At 39.7% G+C, this 22,462-nt stretch overlaps 1 protein-coding gene across 5 annotated transcripts in view; it reads right to left on the bottom strand.

The window, feature by feature from the left end:
* The window catches only part of fndc3ba (fibronectin type III domain containing 3Ba), a 108,094-nt gene that overhangs the window by 3,532 nt on the left and 82,100 nt on the right, over positions 1-22,462 (bottom strand). For all 5 annotated transcript variants that reach the window (XM_054797621.1, XM_054797620.1, XM_054797624.1 and 2 more), the window contains 14 exons: positions 21,115-21,239; positions 19,255-19,429; positions 19,083-19,169; positions 18,045-18,180; positions 17,814-17,885; positions 16,499-16,617; positions 16,304-16,409; positions 13,405-13,577; positions 13,215-13,328; positions 12,766-12,915; positions 10,968-11,248; positions 8,032-8,250; positions 2,054-2,220; positions 1,519-1,646 (listed from right to left, as the gene is read on the bottom strand). In XM_054797621.1, coding sequence (XP_054653596.1) covers positions 1,519-1,646; positions 2,054-2,220; positions 8,032-8,250; positions 10,968-11,248; positions 12,766-12,915; positions 13,215-13,328; positions 13,405-13,577; positions 16,304-16,409; positions 16,499-16,617; positions 17,814-17,885; positions 18,045-18,180; positions 19,083-19,169; positions 19,255-19,429; positions 21,115-21,239 — 2,052 coding nt within the window. The remainder of the gene's footprint in view (positions 1-1,518; positions 1,647-2,053; positions 2,221-8,031; positions 8,251-10,967; positions 11,249-12,765; positions 12,916-13,214; positions 13,329-13,404; positions 13,578-16,303; positions 16,410-16,498; positions 16,618-17,813; positions 17,886-18,044; positions 18,181-19,082; positions 19,170-19,254; positions 19,430-21,114; positions 21,240-22,462) is intronic.

Below are 22,462 nucleotides of genomic sequence, written 5' to 3'. Positions count from 1 at the left end.
AAACTCGTCAAAATACAACCCATGGTTTTCACCCCAAATTCGTCGGTGGACACCAAAATGGCCGACTTCCTGTTTGTTTGGGATTATAGGTTCTTGAGACTTTTCTGTGCGTCCTGTCATGACTGACGTCTCCACCGAATTTCAAGACGATCCATGAAACTGGTGGCTGGGGCAATTTTTTTTTCAAATTTAAAGGGGGTGCTGCTGAGTGAATTTTGGGACTTTGTGTTTGGGGCCCCTGAAATATCACATTTTTCACCGGACCTGACGCGCTTGCAAATTTTGGTGAGTTTTCATGCACGTTAAGGTCCTCAGAATGAGAATAATGATAATAATAATAACAAGAAACATAGCAGTTTCAAAAGGGCCTTCGCGCGGCTCTCACGAGGTGCTCGAGCCCTAACAGTAGTAGCAGGCTAAAGGGTAGACTGTGAGTCAGATTCCATCTGTTCTATCATGCCAAAAGTTTTTACAATGACACAAATACTGGTTTTCACAGAGTTTGCTGCAATCAGTGTTTTCAGATATTTTTGTAAAATGTTCCTGTGGTTTACTTTCATACATGGCAAAGGCTTTCATTCAAGGTTACATGTAAGTTTACTGCCGCTGTTTGTGGTTCGGGAGAGACTCGTGATGCACTTCAATGGCTTTATGAGCGAGAAGAGAACGCACATGCAGTGAATATTCACACAGGAGCTGCTGTCGGCCACTCTCCACACTGCTAACCTTCTGCTAGCACTAAGCAAACAGTCATCTCTAGCCGGCTCACGTCACACACGTCACTTCCCAGGCGCACACAACAAGTCACAGATGCCGTTTTCCACTTCATATCAGGTCTTTTGAATGCCTTATACTTGTGTTTTCGCTCATTTAGCCATTTTGATGCTTAATTTAGGCCATGAATACATGCAGTTTGCTTAAATATGCATTTGTAACTATAAAAGAGCACATTCAACCACGACACAGCGATCATTAATTAATTAAAGAGTGAGGGAGCGATGTTCCAACCGCGGCGTGGCGAGGGACGACTGTATATGCAAATGGCCATCATAAAAACTGAGGCAGCAGACTTTGTGAAAATGAATGTTTGTGTCATTCTCAAAAAATGTGGCCATGCCAGCATACATTTGACGTGTGCGACGTATATTGAGGGCGTTATCGTGTCAGAAATAGGCATTTTTTTGCTATTCCCAGGGGTCTCGTAGTGTGACCCCCACAAATAGTGGCGTTCAAGTGTACCTTTGTAACTAGGTAGAGTTCTTACTCTGCAGTGTACGTGTACACAGTGTATGTGTGTGTGTGTGTGTGTGTGTGTGTGTGTGTAAGCAATAAGAGCTTCTCAATCAATACACACTTCATTTTTTGTGTGCTCCCTGAGGAGATTAGAGAGAATTCCCTTTCTGCTCCAACACAGCTTGACAGGAATACGAATGAACCAATACTGTGCTTATTTCATCTGTGTGTGTGTGTGTGTGTGTGTGTGTGTGTGTGTGTGTGTGTGTGTGTGTGTGTGCGTACCTGCTTGTATTCCGACTCACGTCCCACCAGCACCTGGAGCACATAGCTGACAGGATCGCCTCTCATTGGCGGGATGGTCTCCCATGTGATCTCGCACGCGTTCCCCTCCAGCTGGTGCACTCTGGGAGCTGTCAGGCGAACAACACGTTGAAGTCAACATTGATCTACCGTAAATGCTGTAATTATAGATGAGGCGTTTGTTTCCTTAATGTGCAAAGAACAGACGATAATTGGAAAGAAGCTGTGTGAAAACTCACTACATTTACAGTATATCCTTAACAATGATTTGGAGTGCATGAGAAAGTGGAAAGGGAGCTGTACTGTAGCTCTCTTTGGCCACATGCTCATTTATTAACAAGTATATTGCACAACACAATAGCAACAGAACCAGTGTTGTAACAGCGATAAAGAGCAAACTGCTCAGCTAGCATGAATAAAAAAATGCATGGTTGTAAGAAGCACAATGCATCCCTGCGGGCACTTATTTATGCGCATGCGGCATGTATCATAAAAGCCGTTCAACGAGAGAATGTACCTTTGAGGGCGGGGGGCACAGACTTGGTGGTGCAGAAGGTGTGGCTGTCAGAGAAGGGGCCGTCGCCGGCGTCGCTGATGGCCTGTATTCTGAACGTGTAGCTGCTGGACTCAACCAGTCTCTGCACCTTGTAGGTGTGGCTCGGCCCGCGGTAGATGGTCACGAACCTGCCGGGGCGAAAACAAGGGGCGATGAGTCGTGAAAGGAGATTCAAAAGGAGCACTGGCGCTCAAGCGGCACCATCCATCTGAGCTATCGGAAAGACGAAAAGACGATAATGGAGACGGGCAGACGATGGAAGAAAGATGAGGAAAGATGGAGGAGGTGAAGTTTTGCAAGGAGGCCATAACTCCTGATGAAGTCTTAATGCGGCCGCAATGCTGACGAGTGCATTTAAAAAAAAATGTTCTTCTCGCTGATTTACTGCCTTATTACGTCGCTTGTGGAACATTCTTATGCATTCACAAACTGCGCCAATTCTTTGCTTTTACTTCAATCTACTAAATCATCACATTAGAATGGATTTATTCTTCTGCTGCTGTAGGAAAACACACAAACAATGGCGGTAATTATTATTTCCGTCATTAATTAATTATTCAAACTATGTTTCTTGATTATTTATGTATTAATTTACACAATAAAAAACACAATAAAACACAACAGCATTTTGTAAACAATCATTAAAGCAATAAAAACAAGAAAAAACACATGAAAAGCAATAATTAACGTGTCCAAGTATCATTTTAGAGGCAGAGTAACCATAATTGATAACATCAGTGTTTCCGGCCCGCCACAAATACACTTGGACCGCCACAAACATATTTGGCTACGTGTTTGCCTTTGCTCAAAAACACATCAGCTTGCCTGCCAGATAATAAGGCTGTCATGTTCCGTGTTGTCGCTCTGCTGCCACCTATCTGTTTTCTGTTTCAGTGCACACCGACCCCTAATGACTCATGAGAAACACCTGTGTTCAATTACCTACGCCTTTATCAGCTGCTGCCAGGCTACAGACTGTTGCCAGTTATTCCCTTGCCAACCCTGCTCCCTGCTCCCTGCTCCCTGCTCCCTGCTCCCTGCTCCCTGCTCCCTGCTCCCTGCTTCCTGCTTCCCTACCCTACCCTACCTTACCTTGGCTCCCAACTGGTCACTATTTTCTTGTTGCTATTTTGCCTTACGTGTTTTTTCCCAGCTAATTGTTGTATACTTACCTGTACTGTATTCCATTTTCTGCAGCTTCCTTAGTTTCGTGTGTGTTTTTCTCCTGCCATTGCAGTGTTTTTTGGTAGTGTTTTTGGCCTGCGCCCTGAGTACCTTAGTTATATTTTTGTATTTTTGTTGTACCTTTTTGTATTTATTACCTGCGGTAATAAATTGTATTTTTTACCAAGCGCTGTGTTGAATCTGCATTTGGGGTTCCAACACTTGGCAACAGCCAATCGTGACAAAGATGACAAGAGCAAGAGGGGTCGGTGTTGCCGGTGTTGTTCTATTTAGCGAGTGATCAGGCCCCTCTTGATGCTCGTTTTCAAAAAAGCGACAAATCTAGTGAAGAGTCTGTGGCTGTTGCCCCCCCCCCCCATCAAAAAGCACTCACAGGCGACTCCTTCTCGAGAATAAAGTTACGAAAAAAAAATCGGAAATTTACGAGAATAATGTTGGAAATTTATGATTTTTTTTCATAAATGTAAAACTTTTTTTCTCTTAAATTTACAACTTTACAAGAATGAAGTCGTAAATTTACGAGAAAATAGTCGTAAATTTGCGAGACTTTATTCTCGAAATCTGAGATCATGACTATTTTTTAAAGTGGCCCTAATACTCAAGTGGAAGTCACAGCTGGAGGAAATCCTGGAAACATATTGAGGGATGAACACCTCTCTGACAGTATCAATCAAAACACAGCATTGGAATCCTGATAAGTTAACCGTACAATTATTCTAATTATCACAGGAGGGTGAAAATTCAAAAAATGACCCGAGCGAGCCATCCCCTTGTTCACAGCCTCTCTGCATCGCTCTCTAACAATCCATCATCATCACCACCGCCTCCCTCTCCTTTGGAACGCAGCTCAATTAGCACGCAGCGCCATCACAGGGATGTGTTTAACGAGATGAACCATGGCTTTGATTGGCTGCCAAGCGCTCGTCCGATGAACCAGAAGGCGAAGGAGGCCCGCGCGGAGGCGTGTCGCTCCATTGCTGTTGGACACTTTGGTTTGTTTTGTGGTTCCTGTTGAATGTCGCAGCGAGGTTAGCGGAGACGCCCTCCTAAGTTCGATACCCTTAAGCCGTCATCTCATTTTACCGTCACATCTACCACGTTGCCATGGAGACCATCAAACACAGGCTTTGAAGATGACGTATAGCTTTAGAAAGGCAGTCATAGGGCAGATAGGAGATAAAGATGTGGAAATACACAAAGGAACACCGTGGGAGATTGTACAATAATAAAACAATTCCATACTGGGGATACTAAAAGAAAAGCACCTTCCTTTTTCATATAGCAGAACAACAAGAAGTGGCTTATGTGTATTAGTACGTCCGTCTGCCAATACAAGAGCTCTGTGAAATACTACAACCACAAAAATACTGTATTTCCTCAAATACAATGCAGAGAGTATTAGGCCTTGATTTGTAGAAATGCATTTTTAGAATCCCGATCGTCATCTCTTTACATGTACGTTTCCGTTTCTTTTCTTATGTTACGCTATTGTTGTTTTGTTTGCTGCTGTTCTTCTGTTAAGCGACTTGGGGTATCTTGAAAAGCGCCGTATAAGTCCAAAACATTATTAGCATTGTTATGTTTTGTGAACATCACTGAAGTAAAAATTGCAATAGAAAATAATGCTGTCAATGATATAATCACATATAATGAGACACACAACTGATCAGGGCTAAATGGTTACTAACTAAATATTAATTAAAACTGATGCAAAATAATTGGTATTAAAATAATAGCTCATACATTCATTTAATAATAAATAATACAAATAATATTTAAAATAAATTAAGTAAATAATAAAAGTAATATTTTAATAAAAATAAGATATTACAATAATCTTTAAATTAAAGAAAATAATACATATGAATTAATATAAATATAAAAAATAATACAAATAAATAAATATATTTACAATGATATATAAAAAGATATAAAACACACTTTAGCACACCAGATTATAAAATTAATAATGCAAAATAAAAATAATATACATTTTTAAAATATTATATAGAATAATTTAATTACTTGTGTTAATTCTGTTAATTTAATAATGACCTGCTCTTTAAAAAAAATATATTTTAAAAATGATTTATTGTGTTGTTTAGTGGAAAAAAAGGAGGCGTTCATTGGAGGTGTGGTATTTAATTGAGGCGCGGCATCCATTGGAGCGGCGTCCACAAGTTAGCATTTTTGGAGTGTGCAGGTGTGCCTAATAAAGAGGCCCGTGAGTGATGTGGAGGAAAAGCAAGAAAGCAAAGAGAGGAGCTGACAGTTATGAGAGGATGCATTTATTCCTTCTGAGGCCTCAGTGGGGTAGGGGTAGATTTTCTTGAAATAGAATGAGGGGAATAAAAATGTATGAGCGGAAACCAACGAGGCTTGGAGGCGGCCAGCAAACATCGGCAAAAGGATATTAAACGTGCGTGGGCCAAAATAGAAAATGATATTTGCACGATTTGCATTGAGCCGTTCAATATGTTTGTTTACAGCACAGAAACGTTTGATTGTTTCAGGGCTCCCTTCAAGGATGTGGTTGCCATGGCAAATGATCCAATCATGGCCATTTCTTGCTGGGGAAAAAGCTAAAGCACCTTGGCAGCAAGGACAAAGTACGCAGACGATATTGGAGACATGTGGTTCATGCACATGCAGGACGTGGTAATGGAAGAAAACGTGGAGATGCTCCGCCCTCTCTTCCACGCTTTCACCTGCTGCTTCATCATCACCGTCGTAGGTCATGCCAAAAGGTGTTTGATGAGATTCTTTTGCATTTCATTATTATTATTATCTTTTTACGGTCTCTAATTATATTTGGGTTTTTACTTTTTAAAAAAAATTATATTATATTTTATTTTTATTATATTTTATTTACTGCAGCAATCTTACCAAAAACTTGATTTTATTATTATAGTAATGTTTTTATTATGTTTATATTATACTATAATAAAATATTGCAGAATATTTTAGATTATTATTATTATTATTATATATATTTATTTGATGTTATTTTTATTTATTGAATTATATTTAGGTGTACCTTTTCCATGATTATCATTACCTTTGTGTGTTGATTATGTCTGTGTATTCATCTACCTCGGTCTAGTTTAGTAGCTTTTTTGTGTGTGCTATTTTTAGGTGACTACGTTTGACTCCTTACGTTGAACGTAAAGGACAGAAGAGCGTTTGCATGCAAAGGTGCATACGGGCGCCATCAATCTGAAGCCAGAAAAAGTGAGAAATGTGTAATTTACTTTTGCACACATACGCAGCTTAGGACAAAACGGCCTTGGGTAACATATGATAGCATTGTGTGCGTTTAAATGTGGCAGATTTTAAAAATATCTCACTAAATTGAGTGTAATCTGTGCCATCTGCTAACTAACTGGTGCGCCCGCAGGCTGCCAAATGTGATGCGCGCCAAGGGCCCCAATGCTCTGACAGAGGACGCCTTTATAACGAGGACTTTACGGCCTCATTGCGGTTCAATCCAGCCCATTTCCTCCTCGTTATTTCCTTTTCTTAATAGAAAAGAAGCTATTTGCGTGGCTCCTCGGCGGCCATGTTCATCGCCCCCTTGCTCGCGTTGCCTTCACGTCTGATTGCCAAGACCGGCCTTAACGTGCCTCCTCTGTGGTACATCTGGTTACCACACACACACGCACGCACACACGCACGCACACACACACACTGAAGCTGTCTAACGACCTGCTCATGTTCTGTGTAGTATTGACCTTCCTGCTCCATTATTGACTCGCAGCACGGTGCAGGGGGGAAAGGGAAAGATACACTGTCACCCCTGTGGTCATGACTTGAGGTACTCCCGCACAATCTAATCACGTGTCCAATACATGCAAAATGGTGCAAACAAAATAAAGTTTGACTGCGACTTGCACTTGGAGGTGTTTCTAATATTTGGACCCTGCAAAGCTAAGTACAGTACATGCGCCAACATATCAGGAGCACCCCTCAGTAGCGAGTGCAGCTGTACCTGGACCTGGACCTGGACCTGGACCTGGACCTGGACCTGGACCTGGACCTGGACCTCTACCTGGACCTGTACCTGGACCTGGACCTTATTTCAATTATTCTAAGGATTTTTATGTTTAGTTATTTTATTTATGTTAAAATGCTTTTACATTATTTTCAATTGTATACATTTTTTAATTGCATAAAAACAAATTGTATTACCTTCCATATATTTTTGTTAATATAATATAATAATATTATATTATATACATTTTTGTTTTGTGAATAATGCTTAAATGATTATATTTTGCATTATTATTATTATTATTTTGTACAGTATATATTTATAGTAACATTTTGCAACTTTACGGGTTTTTTTGTGAATAATGCACAAATTTAGTGAGCGTATGACCAGATATGAAGAAAAAAATAAATAAATAATCTAAAATATTTCCATATATTAGGTGCCTATATAAATGATTCTGAACTATAATGACATTATATATTTTTTAAAAAATGGTTATTACTTGTTTTGGTTTTTTTACAAATAATTTTAAATTAAACTGCTTAAAAACTACGACACTAATTTCCATGAAACTAAATGGAGGGATGCTCCCATGATTAATAATGATAAATAATGAATAATACAAACCTGAATGAATAAAGCATGCATTTAAAGGTGATATGACCAGTTGTAAAACTAAAAGAAAATGTTTTTTAGTGTATGTAAATGTCTTATATTTATATATAGCAAGTCAACGGTAACATAGCAGGGTAGTGCATTCCACCTGTGGTTTTTGTCCTCCATCTGCAGCGTGTAGTACATGTCGTCGGCCAGCAGGGAGCGGGTGTTGCTGGCGTTCTCGCCCCACTTCAGCTTCAGGCTCTGCGGCCCGGCGGCCGAGCACTCCAGAGGGGGCGGGGCCGGGGGCAAGGGGTGCGTCCTCGCCAGCAGGGCCGGACTCGAGGGGCTGCACCCGATGGCATTCACCGCCTGGATCTGTACGCTGGGAAAAAAAACCAAAACACGGAGGTTTAATGATAGAAATATTTGAAAAAAGTGTAGTGGCTCTACCTAGTGGCCACGTTGGTGAATTACAGTTCAACCAATCCATAAATCGCAGAGAAATGTAATACATGTGTATTTTTTGGGAAAGCAGATAATAAAATCAAATATTTTGAATATTTTGGTTGCCTTATCTGGCGCCACGAGTGATCAAATCATTAGAAACAGCTCACACCTCTACGCTAATACCAAATGAAAAGCCAGTGTTATTTTCCTCCCTTCCCGCAGCCTGATGAGCTGATTAGCATCCGAGTCAGACACCTTGTGCCCGGCAGCACGTGGCATTTCGTGGCTAACACTCTGACCTTTCATTGAAATTCACACAGCCCAGCCAAAACATGAGGATCCGTCTGTCAGGGAGGATTCATACGCACTTGATATGGATTTTGCATGATTGGAATCGCATTTTCAAGTCCTTCACCCTGGCCAGTGTCATGATAGTGGGCCCTTTTCTGCCTTTTTAGCTAATTGTTGCGCTCCTGTCTTGAAGTCGGGCGATTTTATTTTCCATACAGTATTGATACATTTTTATTTACTTACATAAAAAAAGTAATGAGGAGGTCGTAACTTCATTTAAAAAATAATAATAACGTCACAATATTGTAAAAATAATATATTCATTCCATGTAGTCAAATTGACCAAATTAATAAATACAGTCCACAGGATTTAACTGTTATATTATTTTTGTCAGTGTACACAAACTCATTTCCATCCATCCATCCATCTTTTTCCGCTTATCCGAGGTCGGATCGCGGGGGCAGCAGCCGAAGCGGGGAAGCCCAGACTTCCCTCTCCGCGGCCACTTCGTCCAGCTCCTCCCGGCGGATCCCGAGGCGTTCCCAAGCCAGTTGAGAGACGTAGTCTCTCCAACGTGTCCTGGGTCTTCCCCGAGGCCTCCTACCGGTCGGTCGTGCCGCGATCACCTCCCCAGGGTGGCGTTCGGGAGGCATCCTGACCACATGCCTGAGCCACCTCATCTGGCTCCTCTCAATGTGGAGGAGCGGCGGTTCTCCTGATACTTGGACTTTATTCTTGTAAAATGACAGCTGTTTTTTCCATTCCTGCTGTTGTGTTTCCTCTACTATTTCAGCTTTCTTCTCATAAAGTTTCTTTTCTTAATTATGTCTATCTTGTCTTTATTCCCATAATATTGGAATTTTTCCCCCACCAAATTTTTCAAAAATTACAGCTTTTCAAAATGATATTAGAGTATCTTTCCTCATAATATTACGAGTTCATTCTAAAAAAAACTATTTTAGTTTTCAAATATCTTATATATTCAAATTTGACATATTTTAAGCCCTTGGCAAGTCGGGGTTCACCCACACGCACACGCACATGCACACACACACACACACACACACACACACACACACACACATGTGACACGAAAAACACCCATAAATTCACCCATTTAAAATGTGAATAACAATAATTCAAGTATGCTATCACTGTAAATAACAGGAATTACCGTCATTGCCACACAAAACAACCCCCCCCCCCCCCCACACACACACACACACTTGCTCATCTGTACCTGTGTGCACATGCAAATGCACACATGCACGATGTTGTGGCGCCCATTACGCAAGAGAGCAGAGTGACATGGGAACAAAAACAAGCTGGGAATGAAAACAGTGATGTGTGTGCGTGTGCGTGTGCGCGCGTGTGTGTGTGTGTGAGTGTAATTACTCCTCCCACACATACACACACTTACAGGTAATAATAACAGAATAGCTTACAGAAGGATAACAACAGCACCTGGTGATTCAGGCACAAATAGTCGTTGTTTATTTAGCATTTCTCAGAAACGGCCTGCAAGCTGGCTATTTAGCACCGAGCTTCCAAAAGCGTTCTTTGAAATATATATTTATTTCAATAAAGAACACTATGGACCAAATGAAATCGCCTTCAGTTTAAAAGCAACGTGATTGTTGATTAATGAAGGCATTTCACTGCATTCTCTACATTGGATGGGGACGCAAATCATTTATAAAAATAGAAATCATTAAATATTAATTATTAGCTTCCACGTCATGTCCAATTTTAGCAGCAAAAATAAAATAAAATACACAAGTAAATAATATTGTAAAAAAAAGTATATCCTGGCATGTCAAATTGCGTATTTTTTTAAACTATAGTGGATCAAGAGAATTTAGTCAATGGATCATTTTTTGTATTTGTTTTATTATTTTTATTACATATACATCTTTGTATATTTGTAATTACATTATTATTATAAATTATTAGCTTGCTCATCATGTCCAATTTTAGCAGCAAAAATAATCTATTGTTTCAAATAAAATAAATAAATAATAATAAAAAAAATTAATTCAGTTATTCATTTTTTGAATGAATGAATAACATAATAATAACATTAAAAATAAACATGTTTTACTACGGTATTATTATTTTTTTATTATTTAGACTTTTTTTTATCAACATTTAAAATAAAATATTATTAATTATAAACTGTTAACGTCCCCATTATCAAAAGGTGACTCCTTCATGGATGCTAACAGCAAGCACGCTAACACCCTAAAGGTGTAGCAGGAGTACATATTTCGGTTTGTCCTGCGTGTGTTTTGGATACAAAAATAGAATCCATAAGAGCCAAAATTCCTCACATCCCATAAGCTAAACATGAGACCCAGTACCTGTACTCGCTGTCCGGCTGCAGACCGCTGACGACGTAACCGGTCGTGGGCTCCACCGTGATGGTCCTCTCATCCAGAGAGATGATGTAGGAGGAGATCTCCGCCCCGTTGCTGTTTGGCTCCTCCCACTTCAGGAAGAGACAGGTGGACCGCGACTGGCCCGACTCCGAGGAGGCCGGGAGGTCCAGGAGGCCGAGGGAGGAGACCGAGTCGGGGATGGTGGCCGGCGTCTGGAAACCGACCTGCTCACTGTGAGGCCCCGCCCCTGCTTGATTGACAGCCTGAGAAGGAAGACAGGAAGAAAGGAAGAAAAACAATGATATGAAGCAGGGGGGGCCAAACAGCGAGGGCCACGAAAGGATGCAACTTTTGTCTTTACAATATGACTTCTATCACTTACAGATGTTTTTTCCGTTTCTGCTGTTGTTGTTGTTTTTTTTTAATTTGCCAAACATTTCAACTTTCTTTTGTAAAATTTCTTTCCGTAATATCATGACTTCACTCCAATAATATTAGAACTTCTTTCCCAACCTCATTTTTCCAAAAATGACAACTTTGCTTTGTTTGATTTTCCTATTATGCTTAAAGAAAAATAACATATTTTTTCTGTAATATTTCAACTCTACGCACCAAAAATGTCATTATTTTCCTTATAATATTACGAGTTTATTGTAAAAAAAAATTCTTTTTTTTCTCTATGGAAAATGACTTTTTACTTTCACTTTTCACTTTCACTTTTCACTTTCTCTTTTTTTCTTACTTCTGCTTTTTTTCAGCTATTTCAACTTTCTTCTTGTTAATTTTTATTCCCATAATCACAACTTTATTCCCGTTATATTCCCATTAAAACACAGATTTTTTCTTTCCTATTTCAACTCTATGCGACTAAAATGACATAATTTTTCCTCAGAATATTCCCAGTTTATTCTAAAAAAAATGCACATTTTTTTCTTGTTAGACTTTGTTCTCTTAAAACTTATTTTTATTTCTGGTGTGTTTTTTTTCCAACTATTTCAACTTTCTTCTTGGGAACGTTCTTCTCGTAATTACGACTTTATTCCCGTAATATTTTGACTGATTTTCTCAACCTAATTTCCCAAAAATTATAACTTTATTTTGTAGCGTTTGTTTCTCATAATATCATGACTTAAAACTAACACATTTTTTTTTTATATTTCAACTCTATGCGACTAAAATGAGATTATTTTTCCTCATAATATTACGAGTTTATTAAAAAAATTGCAATTTTTCTCGTTGGAATATGACTTTTTTCTCTTAATATTTCCACTTTATTCTCGTAAAATTACTGCTTTTTTAAAAATTATTTTCCAACATATTTCGACTTTCTTCTTGTAAATGTTCTTCTTGTAATTCGGACTTTATTCCCATAATATTTTGACTTTATTCCCATAATATTCTAACTTCTTCCCCAACCTAATTTCGCAAAAATGACAACTTTATTTTGCTTTATTTATCATATTGCGACTTATGGCTTTTTTCTTCAATATTTCAATATTATGCTACTAAAATGACGTTATTTTTCCTTAGAATATTACAACTTTATTTACATAAATGTACAACTTTTTCTCGTTAGATTACAACTTTTTTCTCTTAATATTCTGACTTCATTCTAGTAAAATTAATGCAGATTTTAATCACTTTTTCTGTTTTTTTTGTTGCTTTTTTTAAAAAGTGTTTTTGTTCAATGATATTTTTGGAATGTCCGGTGGGCCAATTAAAAAAACAGCACTTTGGATGTTGGGACGAGAGCTGTAGAACATGGTGGACTTGTGGGCACCTGTAGCCTGCAGCAGTAGCCCGTAGCGGGCGTCAGGTCCGACACTTCACACTGCGTGGCCGAGCCGCAGTAGATGAGCTCCATGGGCTCGTCTTCCCGCCCCCACTCCAGACGGTACTCGGATATGTCGCTACCCGAACCCTCTGGACTCTGGATGACACAAACATACAGTAAATAGTGTCAATGACATTGGTGGCGCCCCCTGTGGGTTGGCATACATCTAATGCAGATATCCTCACAAACGTTTTGCTCGACGGCGACCATCTTTTTCTTGCTCAAATTTCTCAAATTCTGATTTTCGATTGAAAGTTTGTTGTTGCGTTGTGTGGCTTTGATGTCACACTAGCTTACGCAGCTACCGCCATGCCCGCTAAAGCATCTTTGGGTCATACTTTGCCATTCCGCATTGGAATGGGAAGCAGCCTCTTTCCTCCTTAAATGTTTCTCACCTCCCAGTTGAGCGAGACGCAGGTGTTACTGGTTAGAATGATGAGTGGCGCCCCACACTGGCCAGGAGGACCCACTGCAGTCGTCACCTCGGTCAGCTCAGAGTACTCGCCGAACTAAAAAAGCAAAAAAAAAAAAATACATTTCATGTTTCAATGCACTATTTTTATTTGATTTGGGCTAGTTCCTCACCCCGGCCTCATTGGCAGCCCTCAGTCTGAAGCTGTATGTGGCCCCGGGTAGCAGACTACCCACGGTGCATTGCAGCTCCGGCCCGTGGAAGACTTCGGCTGGCTTGGCGTCGCCCTCGCTCATCTCCAGGCTGAACACGCACGCCTCGCTCACGACCTCTGAGGCAGGAGAGTCTGACGGGGCGGGGTTATGAAACAAAATAAAATGCTTTGCGGGGTTTTATGTAAAAAAAAAAAAAAAAAGAAAACATTTCAAAATAAATTTGAAAAAATGTGACGTACAATTGGGTGCGATTCAACTGAAAAACGGGTGTGAAGATGATTTTACTTCCTGATGTTTGTTTGCTATTCATATTAGGGAGTGAAGCCAACCCTTTTAAAATAGGTTTTCCTTTGCTGTAAAACGATTGAATATCACAACTAATTTAAAAACACGATAAAAAAATGAACATTATTCGTAACAAAAAATGCATTAAAAAAATTATAATTATAAAAATATAATTCTAAAAATATACGTATTTTTTTAGATTGTCTATTATTTAACACGCTGGGGTTTGTTATTCCTGTTAGGGAGTGAACACAACCCTCTTAAAATATGTTTTTTCTGCTGTAAAAAAAATGACCAAAATAAATATAGTATTAAAAATTATTAAATACATTATTTACACAATAATGTTGAAAAAAATGTGTGAAAATTGTTTTTTTTTTTTTAAATTTAGGGCTGTCAATTGAGTAAAGTGTTTAATCAGGGTTGATCGCATTTTTGTCCATCGTTAACTCATCATTAATCGCAGATAGAAATACTTTTTTTAATCTTTAATAGGTAGGGAGGTAAATCTCACCAATAAATACATAAAATTATATATAAAGGGATATAAATTTTGGAAATATGCGCCATTATTTTATTAAAAAAATAACATCCCCCAGTTTTTGAATGTTTAATGCGAGCGTCGGTTTGTCCTACTGTGTTTGACAGTCCTTGAACGCACCTGCTAACGTTGTCACATGCACTGATAGACTACTGTACTGTACTTTTCTTTCACCTCATATTTGCTTCCAAATGCTGATACCATGTGGGAATACGTAACACATAAAGATAAGATTTGATGACCTTACTGAGTGCTAATGTGCACATTTGTGGTACACAACCTCCAGGCTCGTACTGGTGGATGGTGGCTCTGTATTCATTTCGTCCTTTTAATTTGATGTTGTTCTTGTGGGTTTCACACGCTACATAATAAATAAGATAAATTAAGATTGCTATAATGTACGTATGTTTTACTGAGGTGTTGAAAGTCTTTCCCGGTGACTCGCTAGTGCGCTGCTAATGCTATTCGCAGCCATTCTAGACTTCAGCCCCGGTCGTCAAATTGACGGCCTGTGACCAGCAGCTCGTAACCCAAATTTTAGCTTGCAGTTCAAAGCAAAAATCAGCCGAGAGACGGCTCGCATCTAAAAACACACTCGTTACGTATGCCAAGGTACTACCGCATAAATGACAATAAAAACAATACGTGCAGTGCTCCAGTCTCTGGCAGGCGACGCAATCTTGTTGCTTGGAGCGAAGGGACTATCCACACGGAAACGTTTTCAGGTCAAAACGGCAAAGTATTTTATCGTTTCAGCCTCTCATCCACACAGGAACGTCGTTCTGGGCGATGGTATTTTTTGAAAGCGGCTTCCAGAGTGGGAAAATCTGAAAATGCTGGCTTGTCGTTGCCTTGTGGACAGGCAACATAATATTTGGATATTTTGACTGACACAACTCACCCAAGTCGACCTTCTCCCCATATTTTGTTGTCTTATACTCCATCACGACTTGCAGAAGTAATTCCACTTCTCGTAAGTCTAAAAGAGCCTCGAAAAGTGCAAGACGACGGACTTATGTCTTTCTTCCATGGTTTGGTGTGTCATGTGGTTCCGCCCGCATGTTCCTGTCTGGATGCAAGTATTGACTAAAAAAAAATAATCTCAGGAACGTTCCCGTGTGGACAGAGTCTAAATTTACGAATCAAAATACCTTTTCTTTCTCCATTTCTGCTGAATATTTGTTCCCGCTTGTGGCTACACAGTCACTGCTGTTTCCTCAAACCGCAGTGTGGGCCGAGGGTCAAACAGGATGTGCGCACGTTCATCGTACGTCAAAAAAAAAGGAAACTTCTGTTACTTTTAGAGCCCTAAAAATATTGTACAAATATATACTTCATTTTTTTCGGTTGCCTATTATTTTATTCTTATCACAAAGTGAATACAACCCTCTTAAAGTAGTTTTTTTTCTGCTGTATTATCATAATAAATATAAAAATATATACATATAAAGAATATATTTGATGATGACTTGCACAATACCATTGAAAAAATGTGTGAAGGTATTTTTTGAAAGTGATAGAAGTCTTTTTTTGGGTTGTCGATTAGCATGGCACTTGCAGGGGCACCGCATCCACCTGCAAGGGCGTCTCATGTGCTCGGCCACCTTTCAGGTCAACCTGCAGCTTTTGAATGGAATTTAGGTCTGGGCTTCACCCCAAACAACCTCGCTGAGTTTGTTTCCAGTTAAAATGAGGGGGCGAAATCCACCCAGGTGACCTTCACCTGCGTTTAATTGCGGCAATCAGTGCAAAGCGGCTAAAAAAAACCAAGTGCTTCCTCGGCAGTGCATGCTGGGAAAAGGGGGCCTGCTGACATCCACCAGCGGCGCTCCTCTAATGGGAATGTGACGAAAGTTGAGGGTGATACGAGGCTGGCTGCAGTTCTCTGATGGGCTAAATTAGACCTCCATTAGGGTTGAAGCGTGCTTTGACTGAGGTTACATTAGAGCGGGCAGGCAAAACACATCAGGTAGCCAGAGGGTGATTAGGGAGCCTGGCAGCAATAAATAAAAAATAATCAAACACACTCACCCCACTCTAACTGCACCTCCTTGTGTTTGGCTTTACCCACAATCCTCGGCGGCTGGCAGGGCCCCGGCGGCACACTTAACGTGCGGACGGGAACGCTAACGGTGCACTTGAGGAGCAGAGAGGATCGCATCACAATGGCGCTCTGCATGCAATATAAACGTCAAGCGGTACTGCATCATGGGAGCGATGAACTACCTGACTGTGCCCCCCGGTGGTGATGCTGCACACCCGCAGGTGGTACACGGTGCCCGGAGCCAGGTGCTCGCACACACACTCTGTTGATGGACCGCTGTACGCCACCTCCCATTGGCTCGCTGCACACACACACACACACACACACACAAACACACACACACACGACAAGAAGGTGAAAATCGGTCTAGTAAAACCAGATTTAGGATCAATAATGATCATGAAGGCAGCCGCTTTAAAAGCAAAAATTGACAGGCAATGAAACATGACACCTCCTTCCAAATGGTGGAAAAAAAAGCTTGTCAATAACCAATCAAAGCATGAAGATCTGTTTGGTTGCATAGAGAGAGGGGGGAGGGTAAGCCAAAGCTGCCATCAAGTGGCCAAATGAGGCAAGGACTTACGTTGTGGCTTTGAAATTTGCTTCAACAATGTCTTATATTCAGATTTCTTCTATTTTTTGAAGGTAAGCCAACACTGCCACCAAGTGGCCCACCAAGGCAAGGGCACACGTTGTGGTTTTGAAATTGACTTCAATGACATCATATTCAGAGCTCTTCTTCCCCCTTTTTAAAAAGGTAAACCAACACTGTCATCAAATGGCCAACTTAGGCAAGGACACACATCGTGTTGTTGAAATTCACTTCAATGACGGTATACTCAGACTTCTTTTTTTTTTTTTAAAGGTAAGCCAAGACTGCCATCAAATGGCCAACTGAGGCAAGGACACACATAAAGGTGACTATAGGCATGTTATTTCATGTCTAGAGGGCTCTAATAATGTTACAAAACATATTTAGAAGGTCGTAAAACAGGTTTTCTATGCTCTAACTATGAAAATATTCCATTTATAAATAAGGGATCCTACTTTGCGGAAATTCACCTAACACATTCGGGTCTGGAACCAATTAACCACCATAAACGAGGGATTACTGTGATTAATCAAAAATATTTGTAAAAATTGGAATAATAATAACAAACATGTGAGGTTGTGCTTTCAACGTGAACTATCAAGCTAAACACAAAAGTATGTAAAATCGCTAAATCCGACCTTGGGAGTTCGAGTGCAGTTCCACATGAAAGAACTCAAAGTCTTCCTCGGTAGGGACTGAACAGCAGCAGCCGCAGCCGCAATTAAAAGCCTGTCTTTTCATTTGCCACCATTAGGATGCTGAGACAAACAAGAGAACATTCGATTTCCTGGCGGGCAGACATTAGCAAACCCGAACGCCGCCAGTCAAATTGATGCTGACAAAGAAAGGACAGATGGACGCCACAATTGTCTCTGAAATAAAACCAAAGAAAGCGTATGCGGTACCTTCCGAACATCCCTCGCAGATCTCCAGCAAATACGTGAGCGCTTCTGAGCCGCCGTTGTCCTGGGGGGGATCTTTTGGAAAAAGACAACGGATGTTTCATTATGAAGATAATTGATTTTGCTCCGAGCGGCCCTGAAATCACTCCACAACAAGCTAATTACATTGGGAATGATGGTGCTTGGTGTTTATTTAATATGCTTATATTATTGTGCTCGGCACGTGACACTCACCCCATGTGACTGTGAGGGCGTAGGGCGTGGACGCTACGACGCAGGGTGTGGACGGCGGCCCCGGCTTGTCGGGATTGGTGGTGCACACCAGGACCTCGCTGGGACTGCTCTTGCCTTCCATGTTTGACGCGATCAGCTGCATGTGGGGAAGAGGACAGGTTAGATAATGATGGGAATATGTTGCCGTCACGTATGTAAGGTGTCATTACATATGATTGCACTGGAATACTCTATATCCACATCAGGAGATCATGTCTGTACATTTTGTGAGCTTCCTGCGGGGATGCAAACTTATTATCGTGTCATTTCAGCCTATTATCTCATTCGAAAATCGTGTGTTTTCGTTCTGAGGATGGCTGATGGTCCATTACCATTACATGACACATGGATAGTGTTATTCCGGGATACGTGGGCGAAAAACTGTGGTAGAAACAACAAAGTTGCCAGGAGAATGAGGGAATTTTGGACAACACAGTGCAGTCGTCCCTCATTTATCACGGGCAATTGGTTCCGGACCCGACCACGATAAGTGAATTTCCTCAAAGTAGGATTCAATATGAATAAATGGAATATTTTCGTGCTTATGGCATCGAAAACGATCTTCTAAACCTTTTTTATATTATTATTATTGTTGTGTTTGAAATCATTTTAAATTTAATTTAAAGTTGAATTTAATTAATTAATTGAATTAAGGCTAAATTGGGTCCATATATACATCGACATCAAAAAAACAGCAAACAAGTCACAGCAGGTGCTACTTAAAACTATAAGTCAGCTTTAGCCAATCAGAAGCCTGAATAAAGCACTGTTGGGAAAAGACACAACAACATCAGGTGAACCACGCAGGTGACAAAAAAAAACCCAAATAGCGATGTTGTCACATTGATAAACAATTCATAGATTTTTTTCTTGAGTCGTATTTATTTTAGAAATAATATGAAATTGCTCGGTTCTTAAAAACAGCAGAGCGCTCCTGTCATGTAGAGGATCTTTAGCTAACATTTTTTAGCGGTAGGTTCTTCACAACATGTGACTCACCCTGAATTTATACTGCGTGCTCCTCTTCAGGCCTTGTACAGTACAGGTCAAGTTTTCTCCAGTGTACTTCGGGTGAAAGTCAGCTCCCTGCAACGGGACAAGTTAGCGATTAGCGTGTGCGTTTTAGCCTCAGACTCCTGTTGTATGTTTGTTTGCCCAGGCTGCTGCTCACGCTGTTGTCCTCCTGGATCTCGAGTGTGTACTTGAGCTGCTCCTCGCAGGGGCTGCCCTCTGGTCGCCCCCACTCCAGGGTCACCCAGGACACCCCGGCCCGGACCAGACGCGGGGCCAGAGGCAGGGTGGGCAAGGTGCCCATGGTGTAGCAGACCACCTCCGTGCTGAAGCCACTGCAGAACCAAAAAATATATATTCCATATATATTTTCTATATTTTGCTACTTTTCATGGTGTGTTTTAGACATTTTAAGACAGTCCAAACTTTTTCCAGAAAAACTGAAGGATGCTGGGGGGCTACTGTGATACATTTTGTGCATTAAAGATGGTAAAACCAATCCAAAATATATATTTTCTATTATTTTCTTTTCTTTTTTACTTTATTTATTCTATTTGATTTTATATTTAAGCAAGTTAGTGTCATATGTCATAATATACAGTATCTCATTAAGAATGAATTCACTTTATTATTATTTGATTGATTATTTATCTATTTAAGCAGAAGAAAACATCAATCTATAGCTGGCAAAGAAAATGTGTGTAATATCTCATATTTGATTTATATTATTTATTTATTTCAGCTATCTGAATAAAAACATGGTGTTATAGCTTACAAAGGAACTTAGTGGCATATCTCATAAACTACTGCATTCCGATTCAGTTTCAGTTTAGTATTTTATTAATTTTTTTATTTAATGAAATTATTGTCATATCTCATAACATATCTCGTTAGGAATTGATTCATTTTAGTATTTTTATTTTTAAAAATGTAATTTTTTTTATTTAAGCAAATTATATTGCCGCAAATAAAATATATCTCATTAAAAATGAATACATTTTTGTATAATTATGTATTTTATTTACACAAATTAGTGTAGTGTCTCATAATACATCTCATTAAATATTGATGCATTGTATTATTAATTGATTTATTATCGTTTTATTGAAGTAAATTAGTGTGATATCTCATAATATATCTCATTAAGAATGAATACATTTTTGTATTCTTTTATTCATTTATTTTTTATTTAAGCAAATTAGTATCACATGTCATAAAACAGCTCATTAAATATTGATTTGCTTAATTATTATTTTATTATTGTTTTGTGACACATCTCATAATATATCTCAGTAAAAATAAATACATTTTTATTATTTAAGCAAATTATTGTCATATCTTATAACACATCTCATTAAATATGAATTCATTGTATTATTACTTTATTCTATTATTTTATGTATTATTGTTTTATTTAAGCAAATTAGTGTCATATGTAATTGAGAATATATTATTTATTGTGTTTATTTTACTTTATTATAATTTTTTTATATTGCATAATATACATCATTAAGAAAACATTCACTTTATTGTTATTTTATTTCGTAATTGTATGTATTATTTCTCATTTAAGCAAATGTGTCATATCTCATCATATATCTCGTTCAGAATGAACTCATTTGATTTTCTTAAGCTATCTGAACAAAACGTCGTGTCACAGCTGAAGACTGGTGTAATATCTCATTTTAGATTTTTACATTAAGAATAAAAAAAAGAGCTGTAGGCCAACAACAGATTACGGGCCGCACTTTAGGCACCCCTGGTTTAAGGTATTTTTGTTATCCAGCTCTTTGAATGAAGTAGAGTCCGCAGGCGTCCATTGTTCAGCCACAGAGTAAATAACACACGATGCTCTCTGAGCGTAATGACACGCAGCAGACGTGCCGCGAGAGAAAATGGACTTGTAATGAGCGAGCATACAGGAACGTATGCATGCGTACGTTGTAGCAGGGAACGTCCATTGTTAGCACAACACGCTAAGGAGAGAACATGACGACGTACACAAAAGAAGCCACGTTACCTTGTGCCAATGTCGTTGTGTGCGGCCACCCTGAAGGTGTAACCGCAGGCGGGGAAGAGTCGTGTCAGCTTACAGTGTCGCTGGCTTCCGAAGTAACATTCCCGGAAAACACTGTTCTTCTTGCCCTGCACGCCATGAAAGGCGGAACATGTATAAGCATCATTCGGCGATCAATTAGTGCCATGTCAGCGTGAACACATGCGGCTGTAGGCAACCTCTTGCCTTTGTGAAGTCTACAAGATAGCAGGAGCTGCAGTTCAAGTGTATGAGTGGTCAGCAACCTGCAGCTTTATCTAGCTCTGCATGCGCATTACAATGTCGTGTTAGTTAGTGTAGTAACCCGGTGCGTGGTCTACCACAGCGAATAACCACCGGGGTGTGCAATTAGGTCAAAAAACATTGGCAATAACAGCCGTGGCTGTAGGCAACCTCCTGATGTAGTTTCATTATCTCCACAAAATTGCTGCATTTTAAGTAGTACTGTGCGATACCACTGATTTCTTTTCTGATTCAGGCTGGTATCGGCAATACTGATCAGATACTGATACTTTGTGCAAATACATGTTGGGTAAGTTTTAAAAAGTGTATTTCCAATCCTAGCATAGCTCATACAATAAACAATATAAGACAAACAATAAGAGAAAACAGCGCATCATTTAGACAAGGTCTCAATAGTTGAGTTACTTTTCACTCCTGTTAACAACATACACGACCTCAAATGACTGACGTATCAGAGCATCCATATTTTGTTTGAAAATCCATTTTAGAGCTTAAAGATCTGGTATCGGAGGTATTGATATTTCAGCATCCACCCGCACATCACTAATTTTAAGCATCACGAGTGGTCAGCAACCAACAGCTTTACCTAGCTCTGCATGCGCTTTAAAACGATGTGTTACACTTGCCACACTGTAGTTTAACCAATCTGCTGTCTGAGCCGTTTTTATTTTTTTATTTGTGCATTTTTAAATGCGCGTCTCCCATAGTCGCCCAGTGCATGTTCTATAAAAGCAGATCCCCACGGGGGCCTCCAATTCGGTCAAAAACATTGGCAAACGCAGCTGGAGCTGTCGGCAACCTCCTGCTGTAGTTTCATTATGTCCACAACATTGCTGCATTTTAAGTATCACTTGATCCTTAGCTTTATCTCTGCATGCGCTTGCAAATGTTGGCCGGCGCCACTCAGCTGGTGGAGTGAAAGCCATGCAGTTTGCTCATGACCGCTATTACAACATTGGTTGTGCATATATACTCCCTGAAAATGACCATGTGGTCAAAGGCAGCTATGTTTTCCTTTCCACTTTCTCAAGCAATCCGAATCATTATTAAAGTTAAGAAATAAGTTGTA

Source organism: Dunckerocampus dactyliophorus, chromosome 13, assembly GCF_027744805.1.
Source record: "Dunckerocampus dactyliophorus isolate RoL2022-P2 chromosome 13, RoL_Ddac_1.1, whole genome shotgun sequence".
Taxonomy (NCBI): domain Eukaryota; kingdom Metazoa; phylum Chordata; class Actinopteri; order Syngnathiformes; family Syngnathidae; genus Dunckerocampus; species Dunckerocampus dactyliophorus.
Note: the sequence above shows the minus strand (reverse complement) of the source record. Positions and strands in the feature narration are given on the sequence as shown.